We start from the raw sequence: 18,688 nt of genomic DNA, 5'->3' as shown, positions 1-18,688 counted from the left end.
GAACATCCTGGGTCAATGAGCTGTCCTTCTATCTCCAAGTACTTTCAGAAAGGCCCCCTTCACATCCTTGTTCCTGAGGCTATAGATGATGGGGTTGAGGAAGGCAGAGACGACATTGTAGAATAGGGCCAGCTTCTTGTCCCTCTCTGGGTCATACCAGGAGCCGGGCCTCATGTACATGATCATGGCTGGCCCATAGAACATGGTGACCACAGTGATGTGGGAAGCGCACGTGGAGAAGCACTTGAGCCTTCCCTGGGTTGAGCGGATTCTTAAGATGGAGGCGAAGATACGGACGTAGGATGCCAGGATGAGGGAGAGAGGTACCAAAAGTAGGATGAAACCCAAGATGAAGTCCAACCGGTCATTGAGGGATGCGTCTGCACAGGCCAACTTCAGGACAGCAGGGACCTCACAGAAGAAGTGGTTGATCTTGTAGGGGCCACAGTAGGGCAGGCGCATGGTGAAGACAGTGTAGATGAGAGCCCCAGTGACACTAATGGACCAACAGACTGTCACCATCTTGATACAGACGAGACGGCTCATGAGGAGGGAATAGTGAAGGGGGAAGCAAATGGCGACATACCTGTCATAGGCCATAATGGCATAGAGGACACACTCAGCAATGCCCAGGACCAAGAAGATGAACATCTGGGCCACACAAGCACCCCAGGATATGGTCCTCCTTGGACGTACCATATTAACTAACATCTGGGGCACAGTGGTGGTGACATAGCTCATGTCCACCAGAGAGAGGATACTGAGAAAGAAGTACATAGGTGTGTGGAGGCGTGAGTCTAGGTAGATCAGGGTAACAATGAGTCCATTGCCCAGGAGGGTGATGAGGTAGAGGAGCAGGAAGAAGATGAACAGGGCCGTTCTGACCTGTGACTCACTGGAGAAGCCCAGGAGGAGGAACTCGGACACTGAGCTGTGGTTTTCCTTGCCAAGGCGCTGCATGGCGATCTGCCTGTTAAGGAGAGATAAGCACGTCCCTGTTCTGTCCCTGGTGTTGGGGGAGCAGGGACAGGGAGGACAGAAGCTGAGCCACACATAGCAGCTTTCCTGGATTTGGTCAAACCTTGTTGAGTTGGATGAAATGGGGAGGGAAGCTAGAGCTGGTGGGGCGGCAACCTTAAGTTTCCAGGGAGCTAAAGCCACAGAGAAGGACTCACAGAGATGATAAAAGACAAGCTGGGAGAACAAACAGAATTTTACTACTGACTTTAGGTTACAGCCAAATACACTTAAAGTACATTAATTTAGAAATTGTGATAATTTGGATATTGACTACCTAGGTTATAGCTGACCTCTCTGAACACATTAAAAAAATCAGGCAAATTAACTCTAGACAAGATTAGTATGGGTATGTTTACCAGCTTAAATGTCTCATGGCATATGCATTTATATATTAATAATCAAGGTCATTGGTTTGGCAATGTTTTGCTCATCTAATAAAAATGATGGTTTACAACGAAAATAAAAACATGCTGGGAAGCAGCGAGGAGAGATCTGCAGCCCTTGAACTGTCTCAAGTCGTCAGTGGCCCTGGTTCCTGACTGCTACTCCCAGTTCCCCTGAGGCCTGTCTGGACTTTGTTTCTTGTACTCAGATATATGTGTGACCTTGGGCAAATCCCTTCACCTCTGAGCCTCAATCTACCCATTTGTTAAACAAAAATGAAACATCTATGACGCAGGGTTATGGCAAAGCAAACCTGAGATTCTGTAGGTCAAGACATTTTGCAAAATATAAAACATGAGGCAAATAAAAGCAGTTAGTGTAAATGAAATGAATCCGGAAATCAGAAGAGTTAAGGTCTACTCCTAGCTTCATCCATGATTTGCTGTGTGATCTTGAGTAACTTAAAATTTCTGAGGTCCTGGAGGACAGGGCTGAAAACATGGTGGTGCAGATCGATTGCCATGGGATGATGGTGGAGGTCTGGAAGATGCAACAGTTGCTTGTGATTGAGTGGGTAAAAGGAGGTGGTGTGAGATGTGTGTTCTGAACTTTAAGGAACATCAGTCATTGGATGGAGGAGAAAAGTGTCCCAGGTAAGGAATGTTTGTGAAGATAAGAGGGGACCGAACACAGTTCAGAGCCTTGGATACTGAGAGGGCTACTTTCAGGGGTTGAGGAATGGTCTCTGGTGTTGAGATAGTGAGGGCTGAGAGTAAGGATGTGCCCCATTCTCCTTTCTACCCATCCACATCCCAGACCTGGACTTTGTTAAGGCCTCCCCCTGGTCTCCTTGTCCACACATCAGAAGAGGCAGTTTCATCTATTATGCCCTTCTCATGCCTTCTTGATCAAATTCAAGGCCCCTCCCAGTCTGGTTCTAACCAGTTCAGTATGATTCTCTAGTAGCTCAGTGAAACTTCAGAGCCACAATGCTAGCCACATGACCACCTGTGGGATCCTAATCTGGACAGTCTGGGGGTCTCCTCCTGGTGGAGTCACAGATCTTCCAAGCTAAATGGCTTTCTCAGCACCTGCCATGTATGCTCACCACACTTTGCTCTGGCTGTCCCTCTGTGGGGAATGCCTCTTCTAATCCCCTTTCCATCCTCAGATCCTGTGGACCTTCAAGGCCCAGATGAGGTTTTCCTCATCCTTACCTGACCAGTCCTTCATGGTTTCTTTTATGTGTGTATTATCTTAGGCTGTGGACAGAAGCCATTTCTCTTTAAGATCTTTCAATAGTATCTAGTACAAGGAAGTTACCTGTTCAGGACTTGGAAAAACCTGGGGTTCACATCTATGTTGATTCTTGGGGAAAGATTTGTAAGAATCCACTTAGGCTAGAGCAGGGGCTGACAGACAGCTTTTGGAGCCTTATTCCAATACTCGAGTTTTCTGCTTTAAGACCAATTTCTGCTCTGCCTTCTACCAAACTAATAAGTAAGTGGCAGGACAGGGACTAGAATCTGGGCCTGAGGTTGCCCAGCCTACCTGAGCTTTAAACACTGCGCCCTACTGCCTCTAGCAAAGGCACATGTAAAGGAACAACTACATCAAGCTCTCTTAGTAGCAAAGCTCCATATTCACATCCACTCTACAATTTCTACTTACCAAGGTTTCCCTGCTCCTTCCCAGCCTCTGAACTTCTGGTAAAGAAGGGAGAGGATGCCTTATCAGGGCTCCCACTAGAGAGACTTAGGACACACTCTGAGTGCAGAGAGGGGTGTGCTGCTGACAGGGACCTGCACAAGTCTGGAAATAGTCATGGAAGAGAGCTGGAGCTGGACCCGTGCCCAGGAAGAGCAGGTTCTTGTTCCTCCTCCCCAGTGAGTGGGCAAGAGAAGGTTAAGGCCCCTTTGTCCATCCTTGGGGGATGTCCAGGGCAGAAACTTCCCTCCATCCCCTCCCTCAGTTATACCTACAAATGACCTGAGTAGCTTCTTTTGCCTGGGCAGCTTCCTTCACCCCTGTAGCAGCAGCAGGCTATTTTCTCTTAGTTCTGTGCTTCTCAGTGGAAAGCAGCCATCTTCCTCTCCCCGGCACAGTGGCTCCATGGGGAAGCTCTGCACCTCTCTTAAGTGTGTTGGGCCTAAAGCAGCCCTGTAGAGAGGGGCTCCTGGTTGGTAGACCCAGGAGCCCTCTTTATATCTGAATGGGATGAAGAGTGGAAATCTAGCCTGTTCTTGTCTGTGCTGGTGAATTCAGCACAGAGCCCCTGGGCTGGATGGAAGAAGATACAGCCAGCAAGTCTAATGCCCCTGACATTTCAGGCTTGGTCTCTGGAGCTGGTGAGCTGGGCATTCTTTGTAAATTTCCATTTGGGAACTTAAATTTCTTCCCACTGAGACCGAGAAGGGAGGGGTCCCTCTGGCCGCATGGCCACATCCCTTTTTGACATGATAATAAGGCAAGTAAGATATGCTTTGTTTCCTTCCCAAACACTTTAACATCTACAGACATCTTAACCAAGGTCACACATCTAATAGAGGTAAAAAAAAAATAAGGCTTGGATATAGATAATATAAAGGCAACTAATAATGTTACTAGTATTCTATAACTACCATTTATTGAAGACCTAGTATCCTTAGGTAACCACCCTAAATCACATACTTCATTGTGGTATAAATATATCTTAATACCTACAATTGAACACCAACTTTTGTTAGATACAGTGGGCACTACACATAATATCATTAATCTTCACAGCAGGTTGGCAGGCCATTTGTTAGATAATGAGGCCCAGAGACTTTAAGAATTAAGTGGCTAGTTCACCCCACATAGTAGATACATTGTACAGCCCAAATGTGAACATGGATCTGTCAGATTTCAAATCATCCTACTACAGCATTTCTGTGACTGAGGCACAGTGCTGGTTTTCAGGGTGTGTGGTCAAGCTGTAAAATGTCCAAAGGCTGGTGTAGGAGCCAGAGGTCAAAGGCCAGGGAAGATGTGCAGCCACCTTCTGACCCACTTTGAGGATACCCTCCCCACTGGAATGCTCTGAGTCTGGAAGTCCAAGAGAGAGTGGCGGTTAACTGGCTTGGCCTCATTAACTGCTGCAGGGTAGGGATCACTAGAAAGAAGCTGCCTCAAGGACGGGAGGTAGGGACCAACTGTGAGAGATGGCTCGATCCAGCAAGTGACAACTAATTAATATATGCATTACTTTACATTAATTTACATTTATTTTGTGGTGAGAACACTAAAAATTGCTCTCAGTGAGATTCAAATATAAAGTGCGTTGTTATTAACTAAAGTCACCAGGTTGTCCAATTGATCTCTTGAGCTTATTCCTCCTATCCACCTGAAATTTGACCAACGCCTCCCCAGTTCTGGGAGCCCAGCTCTTCCTAACCACCCTCTGCTCTCTGCTTCTGTGAGTTGGTCTTTTTTAGATTCCAACATATAAACAAGGTTATGCGGGTGTCTGTCTTTCTGTACCTAGCTTAATTTACCCAACATGATGTCTTCCAGGTTCACACATGTTGCAAATGTCAGGATTTTTTATTTTTGGAGGTTGAATGGTATACTTTTTGTATGTAGACCAGATTTTCTTTTTTTTTTTAAATGGTCGTTTTTAGTTATACATGACAATAGGATTCATTTTGACATAAATATAAAAGCAAGAAATATAATTTGTTCTACTTCAGTCCCCAGTACTTCCCCTTTCCCTCCCCTCCTCCTCTCTTCTGTTTCCTTCCCTCTACTCTACTGATCTTTCTGCTATTATAGTTTTTTTTTTTTTGGTAGAGTTATAAGATGGTGAGATTCACTGCGGTATAATCATGAACATAGGAAAGTTAGGTCAGATTCATTCTATTTTTTCCCTCTCCGATTCCTCCTCCCTTTCCTTCATTCCCCTTTGTCTACTCCACTGATCTCTCTTCTATTCTTTTTTTATACCCTCCTCCCCATTTCTTTTGGATTAGTTTCCATATATGAGATAAACCAACAGCATTCAAGGGTTTCCTTTTTGTCACAGCCTCACCAACATTTATTATCTATTGTCCTTTTGATCATATCCAGAATTCACATTATGAAGGGTGTGATGATGAAGGAGGAGTTCAGGTAGGGTGAAGCCCAATTTGGGTACTGGTGCACTTAAAGCCAATGAGAAATACTTTTACCTTGCTAGAGGTCACCGCTGAGAATTCAGATAAAATGACATCTTTGTGCAGGAACAGGGCCTGAGCCACAGAATGGGAACTGGGGCAGAACTGGATATGTCCCAGTCACTGGAAGGGTCCTAGCAAGACCAAGTCATCTGAGAGGAGAGGATCAGACATTATATGGCTTCCTATATTAGGAGGCCATGAGCCTGGTAGCTGTCTGGTATGGAGCAGGACTTACCAGGGTGTATGTGGTGTATTTTGCACAATATACTCATATACTTTCATATGTTTTCTGTCTTAACTGTTTGCTCCTCCGTGCATCATTTCCTTCTCTAGATCAGGGTTCTTAAACACCAGAAGACACAGAGCCTCTCTTTATCATATGACACAAAAACAAAAAGATAGTTTGGGGGGTTGAACATTGACTTCACCAATTCCTAGCCATATGACCTTGAATAAATCACTTTCCCTCCCTGAACTTCATTTTATTCATATTTAGAACACAAAATAATGCTGTGCATGTTTCAGTGATTAGCACAGGTTCTGCTCTGTAGAGGAGATCAGCCAGCGGTAGATCCTATCCTGCCTAGAAGAGGGCAGCTATTAAGAGTGTGTTCCTTTTCCAGTGGGGAGCCAGGACACATATCACAGGGGCGGGAGCTGGATGCCTGGATCCACAGTGGAAGGCCCTTGTCCTGGATACACAGGTCTCAAGCAAGTGGGAGGAGGCAGTGGCCACTTGATGATCATTTCCTTTCCTCCTAAAAGAGGATGAACCTCTTGAATCTGGCATCCTGGGAATTAATGTCCAAGAGTGGGCTACACACCATGAACTGAAGGGAGTTTAGAAATACGGCCCATGTCAAACGTGCCAGGCAGTGCCAACCGCCCTGTAGTTATTATCTTACTGAATCCTGATCTAGGTTCAAATTCCAGACTGGTTTCTACTGGTAGCTCAGGAAATTCACTTGAACTTTCTAAGCTTTAGCTTCTTAAATGTAAAATTTGGATAATATGAAGTTCACATGATTGGAGAATTAAGTGAGATTAGATAATTAAACATTTGATAGCATGAGTTTAGCATGTACAGAAGAAATGGGAGAACTTATCATCATAGTCACCCTCATCATCATCTTCATCTGTCTGAGGTCACACAGCTAGGAAATGGTCCCAATGGGGCTGGAGCTCACACTTATATCCCACTGAGACTGGTTTCCATTCCAGCATACTTCTCTGCCTCTCAGCTTAATTCTCTTTACCTAATACTTGCAAGGTGTATTAATCTTTTTAGATATAGTTGGATCTAATTTGTGAAATTTCTGTTAATAATTTTTCTACCATGTTCATAGAAATATGGATATATAGTTTTCTTGTAACATATTTTGTTGGTTTTGATGTCAGGATGGTGCTGATCTCACAGAATGAGTTGACTGTGTCCTCTGAAATTTTCTCAAAGAGTTTGTTCAAACTTTGAAATATTTCTTATTTCTTCCTTTGCTTGAATTCATGAGTTAACCTACCTGAGTCTAGTTTTCATTGTTAAAAGTTTTAATGATGAATTCAACTTTAAAAATAGATCTATGACTATTTAGTTTATATAATTTTTCCAATGAACTTCAGTAATTAATGTCTTTCAACAACTCTATCCATTTCATCTAAGTTATTAATGTGTTAAGTTATTCATAATATTCCATTATTATTCTTTTAATATCTATAGAATCTATAATGATATTCTCATTTCTGATACTGGAACTTTGTATCTTCTACCTTTTTTTCCTAGTATTGTCAGTATTATTTATGTTCTCAAAATAAAAACATAGGTTTCTTGTTTGATTTTTCTCTATTGTTTTTGTCAGTACCATTTAATTGATTTCCTAGTATTTATTATTTTCTTTTTTCTTCTTACTTTGAATTTAACTTGTTCTTTGTTATCTAGTTCTTGAGGTAGTAACAGAAACCATTAATATGAGATTTTTCTTCTTTTTTAATATAGGCATTTTGGTTCCACAATTTTTTAACTGTTTTCATTTTCTTTGGTTCCAAATATTTTCTAATATTTTTATTTGATTCATAGATTTTTTTTAGAAGTATGTTTTTAGTTCCAAATAGTTGGTAATTTTTTTAGATATATTTATGTCAAGGTCTTTTAGTTTTTGAATATCTAAAAAATTAATTGTTTACTTCAATTTTGAAAGACATTTCCTCTGGGTAAAAGATTCTAGTTTGACAGATATTTTTCTTCCTTCAGAACTTTAGAGACTCTGCTTCATGGTCTTTTGACAAAATTCTGTTATTGCTGATGAGACATTGGCTGTCCTTGATCCTCTGAGTGTAATACATCTTTTTTCTGGCCTTTTAAAGATGATCACAGGTTTTAAGCAATTTGACTATGATATGTCTTGTTATAATTTCATATGTATTTTTTCATTGAGCCTTAATTGGATCTGTGGGATTATAGTTTTACTCACATTTGGAACACTTTGAGCCATCATTTTTTCAAATACTTTCCTGTTTTCCCTCTATTCCTCTTTGAAGGCTAATTATGTAACATGTGTTGGGCCAGTTGAAGCTGTGCCACAGCTCACTGATGCTTGGTTCCTTTATAAAGTCGTTTATCTTCCTGGGTTTCATTTTGGTATTTTTGTTGTCACATAACCATATTAGTCTTTTCTCCTGCAGTTTCTAATCTAGAGTTAATCTTGGGCATTTCTCATCTAACACATTGGAGTTGTCCTCTGTGTAGAGTTTTACAATTGCTTATGTGTCTTAGACTTGTATTCAGTCTTTCCAGTCTTCTTAAACATACGGGATATAGATATGATAACTCTTTAACATCCCTGCATACTTTTTCTATTATCTATATTCTTTTAAAAGTCAATTTTAACCAGTGATCTTTCTCCTTGTCATGGGTTGTAACATCTTGCTTCATCGTGTTCCTCGTAATCTTTCATTGTTGGTCAGATGTTTGAATCTTGTGGACTCAGCTCTAATGAGTATTTTTGGATTCTTACTAAATATACTTGAGTATTTTTTTCTGGAATGCAATCCAATTACTTGTAAATATTTTGACCCTTTCGAGTTTTACTTTGGGTTTTCTTAGGTGAGACGAGAACTGCATTTGGTTATCCCTGGCTTTGTGTGAATTCTGAGAAATGTTCTCTCTAAGCCTTGGCCTTGTATTTCCCCCTGTACACACTTGTTTTCTTCCTCCTCCATCCTCTGGTTGTTTCCAAACACATGTGCCAATCAGTACTCAGCTGAAGTCTGGAGTCGACTCCAGCCACCTCGACCTCCCCACTCTATCTCCTCAACACAGGGGACCTCTGGCCTCCTCTGTGTCCTCCATCCCCACACCACGGCTTGCAATTCTTTTGCTGTTACCTGGAAAAATCCTAGGGCTCAACTCGATGGTTTTTCCTTCTCTCATAGATCCATATCACTTGCTACCTCACATCCCATGTCTTGGAGGACATTATTTCACAAATTTTGTACAAGTTATTATAGGAAGAAGAGTAATTCCAGTTCCTCTAACTTCACCCTGGTGGGGAACAAATTCTGAAACTGGCATCTTTATATTTTATAACTCTAACTCAATCAGGTTTATGTATAGAAGGACATTTTCATTACTCTTTCATTACTATTTTCATCTTTTAAAAATTACTTAAAATAATCAACAAGCCAGTAGTGCTTAAACATCCAACTGCCTCATAAATTCCATTTGCACATAAATGAACAGATTTTTATCTATTATTTATTCATGTGACCCAATACCCAAATAAGTTTAACACATTATGATTAACTGACATAACACATAAGTCTTCTATAATTTTAGATTGTTCTTTCTTTTTAAAAAATATTTTTTAGTTGTAGTTGGACACAATACCTTTATTTAACTTATTTATTTGTATGTGGTGCTGAGGATCGAACCCAGGGCCTTGCATGTGCTAGGCAAGGGCTCTACCTCTGAGCCCCAGCCCCAGCCCCTTAGATTGTTCTTTCATCACCTGTAATTTGTTAATTGAAAAAAATACATGTCCTGTGGAGTTCCCCACATGCTAGGTGATTCTGACTGTATAATGGTCGAATCTTGTTGAACATGCCCTTCTACTAGCCTTCTTATTTGTTGTAACTTTATTTGATTTTGACTTTTGTTGAAAAAAGAAAAAAGCTCTTTTTTGACCTTCAAGACTTGGCTCAGAAGTCTAGGAAAACTGTCTGGGTCATCAGATTGGACAATAGTCCTGTCTATTCTGACAATACCATGAGTATGTAATAACAAATTCCTCCTTAAATGGAAATTTTTGACAATTGCAAAAAAAAAAAATCTTGCTACATTGCCATGATGTCCAATTTGGCAGTATATCATTTGTAATAGGGAAGAAATGAGATAAAAACTACATATCCAAAAATAGGTGAATGAGTATTTGAAAATGATAGTTACAAAGTATATGTAAGTAGATGGTAAATTAATTATCATATAATATTACATCTTTCAAAATGCAGAATATTTAATCCATTAGAATTTGACTGCAAAAATAAACAGAAAAACCAACTAACAGTGATTTAGATAAACACGTGTTTGTTTTGTTTTTGTTTTTTTCACATAGTAAGAAGTCTTGAGTACACCATTGTGATTCTTTGAGCCTTTTTCCTCATGGACTCAAGAAGGTGTGCCAAACTCCAGACATTGTATCTGTATTCATGGTGAAAGAAAGAAGGCTTGAAGGATGGTATTATATCACACTTAGTATCTCTCTTTTGTTAGGAAGTTAAGAATTTTTCACAAAAACTCCTTGATATAATTCCCTACATCTCACTAGACAGGACTAGGTTCTATATCTTCCCTTGACATGAAGGATTCTGGGAAAAGGGAAACAGAGCTGTCCTTTGAGCTTGGAGAGTTCACATTGTATTGATTGTTCCAAAAAATGTTGTCAGAAGGAACATGTTGTATCACCAAAGAAGGCATAAATGGTTAGTCAACCTACTAGTATCTGTCACAATAAAATCAAATGTAAAATATGATATCAACCAAATAAGAAAAAATCCACTATTGTTTAGTCATAGAAAAAAATCAGAGAGGAACATTAAGAAATCATATGAGGGCTGGGGATGTGGCTCAAGTGGTAGCACGCTCACCTGGCATGCGCGGGGCACTGGGTTCCATCCTCAGCACCATATAAAAATAAAATAAAGATGTTGTGTCCACCGAAAACTAAAAAATAAATATTAAAAAACTCTCTCTCTCTTTAAAAAAATAAATCATAATGGAAATTTGCTGTATGTAGAACTAAAGGGTAATGTTTCCACCTTACTGTGTTCCACTTCTGTAACTCAGGAATAGGGACATATTGAGTAGGGATTATCCCAGGCATAAAGGAGTTCACAGTGGAAAACCTCTCCACTGAGGTTCAGGATTGTCTATTTCCTGCTTGGTCTTTCCACTTGCAGCTCAGGTGGAGACCTCAGGAGCAACTGGGATTCCTGGAAAGACTAGAATCTGGCTTAGGGACTTCATTCTGCAGGTGACCCAGCCATCAGAAAAGCTTAGGGCAGACTCTCCCTCCAGGCTAGAGATTGGATGGTCCTGGCTCATCATCCCACCCCCAAGCAGAGTGCAGTATAGGCACTGTGTACTCCGTCAGACCTAGATGGGATCTCAGCTACCTGGAACAGCTGTTTGACCTGGGATAGTTATTTTACCTCTCTGATCCTCAGTATCCTCCGCCTGGCTTGTGCTGGATCATGACACTGGGTGGAGTATTGGTTAGGAGCACAGCTTTGGTCAAACAAAACTGTTCGCAATCCCAGCTCCACACAGAACACTTAATGTCCAAGTTTTCATTTTTATGTCTGCAAAATGGAGATAATGATACTGCAAAATTTAAGATATATCAGCTATCTGGCCCATAGTGATTATACAAAAAATTGCAAATATTGGGGCTGGGGCTGTAGCTCAGTGGCATAGCGCTTGCCTAGCCTGTGTGAGGCCCTGGGTTTGATCCTTAGCACTGCATAAAAATAAATAAATAAATGAAATATTTTTAGAAAAATTTCAAGTATGATTATGATATAAGGAACACAGTTCCAATTTATAGAGGAAGCAGAAGTTCTGGGAATCCACGTGACTTGTCCTGGTTAGAGTGACCAAGTCTAACTACAGATCCCTGGCTCCTGTGCTGCAGCAGCTGCTTCCCCGGAGGTTGTTCTTGGGAGCCATTAGCTGCTGAGCAGAAGGGCGTGATGATCCCTGTGGCTGTGGGTGGAAGTGTCTGCTGGGGCTGCCATTTGGCATTGGGGATGTTGGGTGGAAACAAGGATCCAGCTTGGGAATTATGTGCAGGATTAGGAAAAGAGGAGAGAAGGAGACCCAGACAACCCCACATGCCCTCCTAGACATAGGTGAGAGCAGATAAGGGCTACTGTATTGTAATGCAGACTGGAGAGGCCGGAGGAGAGGTGTTGGGGTGGGAGGGTGGAGGTCAGAGCATGGGGAGCAGGGTACTTTAGAGAATTCATCACTGATTTTAGCACACACCAAAGTAAGTGTGTGCTCTTATTTCAGTACAAGAAAGGGTTTTTCTGAAGGGCAGAGCTACAGTCTCCTAAGCGTCCTTGACCACGGCAGAGAGCCCTGTACCTGGAGGTAGGTGAATAGTATTGGAGCATCTTTTGCAGGTGAGGCTGCATAGATGCCCTTTTAGGGGCTGACTTTTCAAGATTGTCACTATCCCCAAAGTTTAGCACATCTCTGAAGTTGTTCAGAGCAGATCTGTGGGGTGGCATTGAGGATGGAGGGAGGTGAGTGCAACCCAGAGCAGATGAGAGAAAAAGCCAGAACTTGCTGGCTCTAGACTCGTGCCCAGGTCTTGCCACCTCAGACCAGACCCTTCCCAGATACAGAGGCTGTGGGGAGCACCAGAACTGCCTTTCTCAGCTGGGGAGAAGTACTAAGGTTGAGGCACTGGGGCTGCATCTAACTCTGAGGACAGCTTCTGCCTGCAATGCTCAGGGAGGCTGCAGGTTTCAAGCAGCCAGGAAAGATATGCTCCTGCAGGAGGTTGTGTGGAGGTGGCAGCCACTGAGCCAGCTGCTAGGGCCCTGGAAGTTCACCGCTTGCTCCCTGGGATCAGATTCCTACCCCCGGATTCTTCCAGCTTCCATCCCTTTCTAGATAAGAGGCTCTTTCCTGACTTTGTGGTCCTTTGTGTCTCCTCGTCTGTCCTTCTGCTCATTGACTTGGCCTCTGTGTCTCTATTCTGCCCAGCCCGGGGCTCTGGCCTGACCGTGGTCCATCCTTGCTGCTCTCAGGTGAGGGTCTTCCCCTCTCTCCCCACTCTGTCTTTTGTCTCCCAGATTCTCCTGATGGTGCCGGGCTGCCACCAGGTCTTCTCTCTGGTATTGCAGGTGTCAGAACTTAAAGAAGGCTGCCCCCACTCACCCTCATACCCCTGAGCCAGCCCTCTCTCCTCTTCCCAGATGACACTGTGGACTCCCTGGGAATATGGATGTGACTGGAGAGGACTGTGGGGAAGGCCAGCCCTGGCCCACCTGCCTGGCTTCCCATTAGAATGCCTCTTCCCTCCGTGCAGCTGGCTGAGAAGGAGACGATGGTGTGGAGGGCAGGGGGAAGAAGTGGACGCACAGGCTGGGGTAGGGCAGGCAGCCCCAGCAGCCTTCAGAACAAGCCTGGCGTCCTTCCCTTCCTGCATCTGCTGGGCCTGTCCCAGCTTTACTCATTCTGCTGTGGGGCCACAATTTCTGCTCCTCTTGTCCTTTTTCATTTGCATTCTACTTCTGGAGGAAGCTTCTACTCTGGAGGAGGCAGGGATGAGCCAGTAAGTGAGTGGGTAAGTGGTGAGATAGGGAGGGCACCCTGTTTTCAGGGTCAGCCAACCACACTCTTTCCATTGACAGTTGTGACCCTGGGCAAGGCATGACACCTCTTTCCTCATCTGTAAAATGTGCATAGTAAAAATGCCTACCTCACAGGACTCCTGTTCATCTTGTAGGCATGTTGCTACAGCTTTCCCTGTTTCCTAGGGCAGCAGTTTGTGCTGACTGGGGAGGGGGGGGTGTCCACATTCATTGTTAAATCTTCCAACTATTACACCAGTTATGGGGATAAAGTAAAATAATTCATGTAAAGCACATGGATGTTATCGTGCCTGGCACATAGAAAACTGTTATTATTAGAATTATTATTATTTATTGCCTGGGACAGGAGTTGAGAGAGAGAGGAGAAAGATCCATGATATTTAGTACCAGCTATCCCAACCCATTCATGGACTTATGGCATGATTTCTTCTGAGGGTCTGGTGACCTTCTGCATAAATGAATTTTTTTTCTTGAACTCTGAGGAACAGGAAGGAAAATTAAAAAGAGAAAGAAAATATAAACATTCCTTTTTCTTTTGTCCTGGCTTCCCAGAACCTCCCAGTATGCAGATCATTCAGTAAGCATTTACTGGTGTCATGATGTGCCTGGCTCTGTATTCAGTAAGGACATGCAGTGGAGCCAAGCAGCTCAGTGGGCACGTGTCCATCCTGTAGAATTTTCAGGTGAACCGAGGCTGGCCTTTGGCTAGGACAGAGCCCAAAGAAACAAACCACATGGCAGGGTGGAGGCAGCTGTCAACCAGGAGGTCTGGGTCCTCATCTCAACTCTTTCCCAAACCCCCATCATGCCAAAAGAAATGGGTCTCTAACTGCAGATCAGTGTCCATGTCTCCTCTCTGAAGATGGCTTCCAGGACTAGTGGGAGGCTTTGCAGGCCAGCCCTGTACTTGCTGAAGATCTCTCTAAAGGGCAGAGCCCACCAACCTGCCTGGGAACCTGGAGACCAAAACCAAGTCTGGCTTGAAGGAATGCCGGGGTGCTGTTCTAACTCTCTTAGCCTTTCACCAGCAGATTCATGAAGGAGCAGCCCCACTAGATTTTTGTTTTAGAAAGAGCATTCTGAAGGCTAGTGCAGAGAACAGGCTGGGCAGAGGTTCAGTGGAAGGACTGAGATAAGAGTCCATGAGAGAGAGAGGCGCTAAGTGTCTAAGCTGACATTGGCAGTAGGATAGTGGAGGGACAGGTGGGTGGAGGATGCATTCTGAAGGTGGCAGCAATGGACCCTGAGGACAGATAGGATGTAGGGGATGAGATAAGAGTTGAGGGGTCTTCCCAAGTTCCTGACTGGTTTGATTGGATTGATCTCACAGATGCCATCAATTACTATATGTGTGTGTGTGTGTGTGTGTGAGAATGTGCATGTGCACACACATGTGCTTATTTATATGTATGTATACATATATGTAAACTAAATTCAGTACAAGCTTCTATGTGCTCATGATTTGTCTTTTTGACCTAATAATCCAGGACTAAAAGACATTCTGTAAATTGAGGGCTCTGATTGGTTGAGTTCTAGTGAGCTCTGGTTTTGCTGGAAAACCCTACTGCTATTGAAGAATGAGTAAGATTCTGTTTCTCCCATACATTCCCTCTCTGAGCTTCAGTTTCCCTATCTGTGATATGGTGATGATGATCCCTACCTTATATTTCTCACAGTCGCAATGTAGCTCAGAAAGAATGAATTTCAAGCATGCTGAATTATATATTTTTGGTTCAAAGGCACAAAGTCCAGGCTCATCATGGTAGGTAATAATGTTGCTACTTGTTCTTCCTCACATGGGGTATCTGCTTTCTATGCTTTAGAGTTGGGCAGTTTTTCTCCCAAGTAGTCTGCATACTTTTGGGAGAGTCAAGGAGGGGTGGGGACCCAGGGAGCCTGTTTCTGACTCAAACTCCTGATCGTGGAACAGGGTCACTTTGCTGGTTTAGAGATAGCAGTCCCATTTTGACCATTGTCAAAATGTCCCCACAGTTCAACCAGGTTAGACCCTCCCAAACACCAGTCCCTCAAAGAAAATCCTACTCACTGGCTTTGTGTGAAAAATGAGAAATGGCAGCACATGTTCCCACTCTAAGCTTCAAGGTAGAAAATTCTGACATCCTTGGGATGTTTCTTCATAGGAAGAATGTGGCTCGCAAAGATGTGTTTTTCCTTTTTTACTGCTGAGACCTAGAGAAATCCACTAATAGCCCAAGTCTCATAGCAGTATAGTCAGGGCCAAGATTCAAGAAGAACCAGCTGCCTCCACCCTGCCATGTGGTTTGTCTCTTTAAGACACCTAGCCCAGGTACTACTATCTTTTGTGAAGGTAGAGAAGCTAAGGCCAGCCTACAGAGACAATGTAGATTATAAAGGCTTTTTGGTGAAAAATAAGATTTAATTAAAAACAATTGTCTTCCTGCTACCTGGCAGCTATTGGATAAGATCTGTGAAGGTCCCATAAAGATCCTTAGCACATAAGAGGTTTAGACTGTGTGCAATTCTGTTAGCCAAAGTGAAGAAACCACCTAAGGTATTGAATGTAGGCACAAGGTTCTTATGAAGCCTCTCACTCCAATGCTTCAGAGAAGAAGCTGATTAGAGAACAAGTAGGCTGGAGATCAGATCAATTAGTGCCAGGGAAAGGAGTAACCCCCAACACCATCAAGATTGCTCCATTCCCCAAGTATCAGCAATGCAAATGGCATCTCTTTGGAGAAGTGTCCTTCCATGTTCCCGTGAAGAAACTGACTCAAGCTCAGACAGAGCTAAGAGGGAGTAAGAAGCTGAAAGAGTGGAGGGGACACTGGCTTCTGTAGGTAGGAGAAACAGAGGTAGGCACTGGTGGAGGGTTAATTGACTGCAGGCATCCAGGATGGGGGAGTGACTTCTCAGGACGTTTGCTTGTGTACCTTGGATCTGAATCCCAGTCTTATGTAAGAAGAATCACTCAGAAATGCAGGTAGCATTAACCATGCATCAACTACATGCTAAACTTTCTGTGATGATTTTTGTGCCAAATATTATTCAATTTTTGCAGGAAACCTGTGACAAAGAGATATTTGTTCTAATTTTGTACTTGTTCAAAGCAGTATCAAAGGATTGGGGGAGGGAAGGGTAAATGACTTGTTCAAGGTCATTTAGCAAATTATACAGCCAGGATTGGGAAATCAATGTTTTTTCTAATACACTGCAGCCTGAAATGGGGTGAGTGGATAGTCAGAGATTCATCTTGCCTAATGAAAGACTAAGGGTAAAATTAAATTGGAAAATTAATTTATATATTTGCAATAAGTAAATGGATTCTCTTCCGGTTTCAGGCATTTGAAGTTTGCCAACTTGCATGGGGTCTGCACACCAATGGTAAGCTCTAAATACCTAGGTGTATGAAAGAGAACTGGATTTAAGGGGAATTAGTGATCAGCTTGCCCAATGCTTTCATCTCAGAGCAGAAGAAACTGAGGCTGAGATGGGAAACTACTAGTGGATTTGAGACCCAGCTAACCCCAGATAAGAAGCTCTCCTTTTCATAAATCTTCTGGGAGTGGTGAAAAAAGATAAAAGCAGGTAATGTGGGTTGTCTCTTTGCCCAGGGAGAGCTTAGAGATTATGGTGTTCCATCAGAATTTGACACCAGCCACTACCTAACCCCTTAAGTAACCCCAGCTCTTAGTGTATATCTTGACAAGTCTACTGTCTAAATTGGTGCCTCTCTTTTTCATTGAGAGGTAAAAGACAATGCAAAAGCTCAACCAGTCCTTTGTGAGTGAATTCATTCTTCTGGGCTTCTCCCTGGATCCCAGAACCACACCCCTGCTCTTTTCCATCTTTCTGATGATCTACCTGTTGATTATTCTGGGCAACGGCTTGATTACCATCCTCATCTGCCTGGATTCCCACCTTCACACTCCCATGTACTTCTTTATTGGCATTCTTTCCATGTTGGACCTGGGCTATACCACCACGACTGTGCCCCAGATGTTGGTACATCTGGCCAGCCAGGAGAAGACCATCTCTTTTTCTAGCTGTGTGGCTCAGATGTACATTTTCTTGGTGTTAGGTGTCACTGAGTCCTGGCTCTTTGCCATGATGTCTATTGACAGGTATGTGGCCATCTGCCATCCACTCCGGTACAAGGTCATCATGAGCCCATGGCTATGTGGGGTAATGGTCATTTTCTGTGGACTCTGGGGTGTCATCTCTGCTCTTATCTACACTGTCTTTGCCATGCGCCTGCCCTACTGTGGCCCCAACAAGATTAACCACTTCTTCTGTGAAGTTCCTGCAGTCTTAAAGCTGGCTTGCGCAGATACCTCACTCAATGACCGAGTGGACTTCATCCTTGGTTTTAGTGTCATACTGATCCCACTGTCCCTTATCCTTATCATTTATGTCAACATCTTCTTCGCCATCCTGAAGATCCGTTCAGCACAGGGGAGGCTGAAGGCCTTCTCCACTTGTGCTTCTCATATCACTGTGGTCACCATGTTCTGTGTACCAGCCATGGTCATGTACATGAAGCCTGGCTCTAAGGCCTCCCCAGAAGAGGACAAGAAGCTGGCTCTGTTCTACAATGTCATCTCTGCTTTTCTCAACCCCATCATCTATAGCCTCCGGAATAAGGACGTGAAGAGGGCTTTCCTCAAGGTGACAGGCTGGGCAAGGTCACAGAATGAGTTTGCCTAAAAGGACAGAGAAACAATACTCAAAAGTGCATGCTGGCCATGGCTCTAAACATTGGCCGCACCAGTGCTCACTCCCCTTCAGCCTCTAATCACAACTCTGTGCAGGTCCTTGGAGACCACCCACTATTTGGCTGATATAACAGGATACTGTGAAATGTCTTCCAGGCACATCATATCTTTTGTCTCCTTTTGTTCCACAGTATTGGTGTTCAGCAAAGGAGAGATAACGGAGCAATTGAAGTCTTTGAGATGAAGGGAAAGAGTTTGGGGGTATACCCCATTACTGAATCATGAGGAAGTTTCCCTATCCTCTGGAAACCATAGTCATGGTATTAGGTGAGCTGAATACAGGGGCAGGAGTGCTGTCTTAGAAGATTCCTGGCCCTAGAGGAGAAGTGAGTTTCAGATATGCTGGGTGGAGACAAGTTGGGCTGACTTGAGGCCAGTTGCAATCTGACCCCCCTGACCTTCTCAGATTCATCTCAGATTGGTCTGTCTTCCTCCTTTCACTTCACATGAATTGGTCTTCTGTCATTGCCTTTTCTGTAT

General features: G+C 43.3%; 2 protein-coding genes across 2 annotated transcripts; one reads left to right on the top strand and one right to left on the bottom strand.

The window, feature by feature from the left end:
* Positions 1 to 12: 12 nt before the first annotated feature.
* Positions 13 to 960, bottom strand: LOC114094520 (olfactory receptor 2A12-like). Its single transcript, XM_027937708.2, has one exon. It carries the CDS (start codon positions 958 to 960, stop codon positions 13 to 15), a length of 948 nt encoding a protein of 315 aa, XP_027793509.1.
* A 16,232-nt stretch (positions 961 to 17,192) lies between these two features.
* Positions 17,193 to 18,140, top strand: LOC114094087 (olfactory receptor 2A12-like). Its single transcript, XM_027937028.2, has one exon. The coding sequence runs from the start codon at positions 17,193 to 17,195 to the stop codon at positions 18,138 to 18,140; it is 948 nt and encodes a 315-aa protein (XP_027792829.2).
* Positions 18,141 to 18,688: the final 548 nt, after the last annotated feature.

Source organism: Marmota flaviventris, chromosome 10 (genome assembly GCF_047511675.1).
Source record: "Marmota flaviventris isolate mMarFla1 chromosome 10, mMarFla1.hap1, whole genome shotgun sequence".
Taxonomy (NCBI): Eukaryota; Metazoa; Chordata; class Mammalia; order Rodentia; family Sciuridae; genus Marmota; species Marmota flaviventris.
Note: the sequence above shows the minus strand (reverse complement) of the source record. Positions and strands in the feature narration are given on the sequence as shown.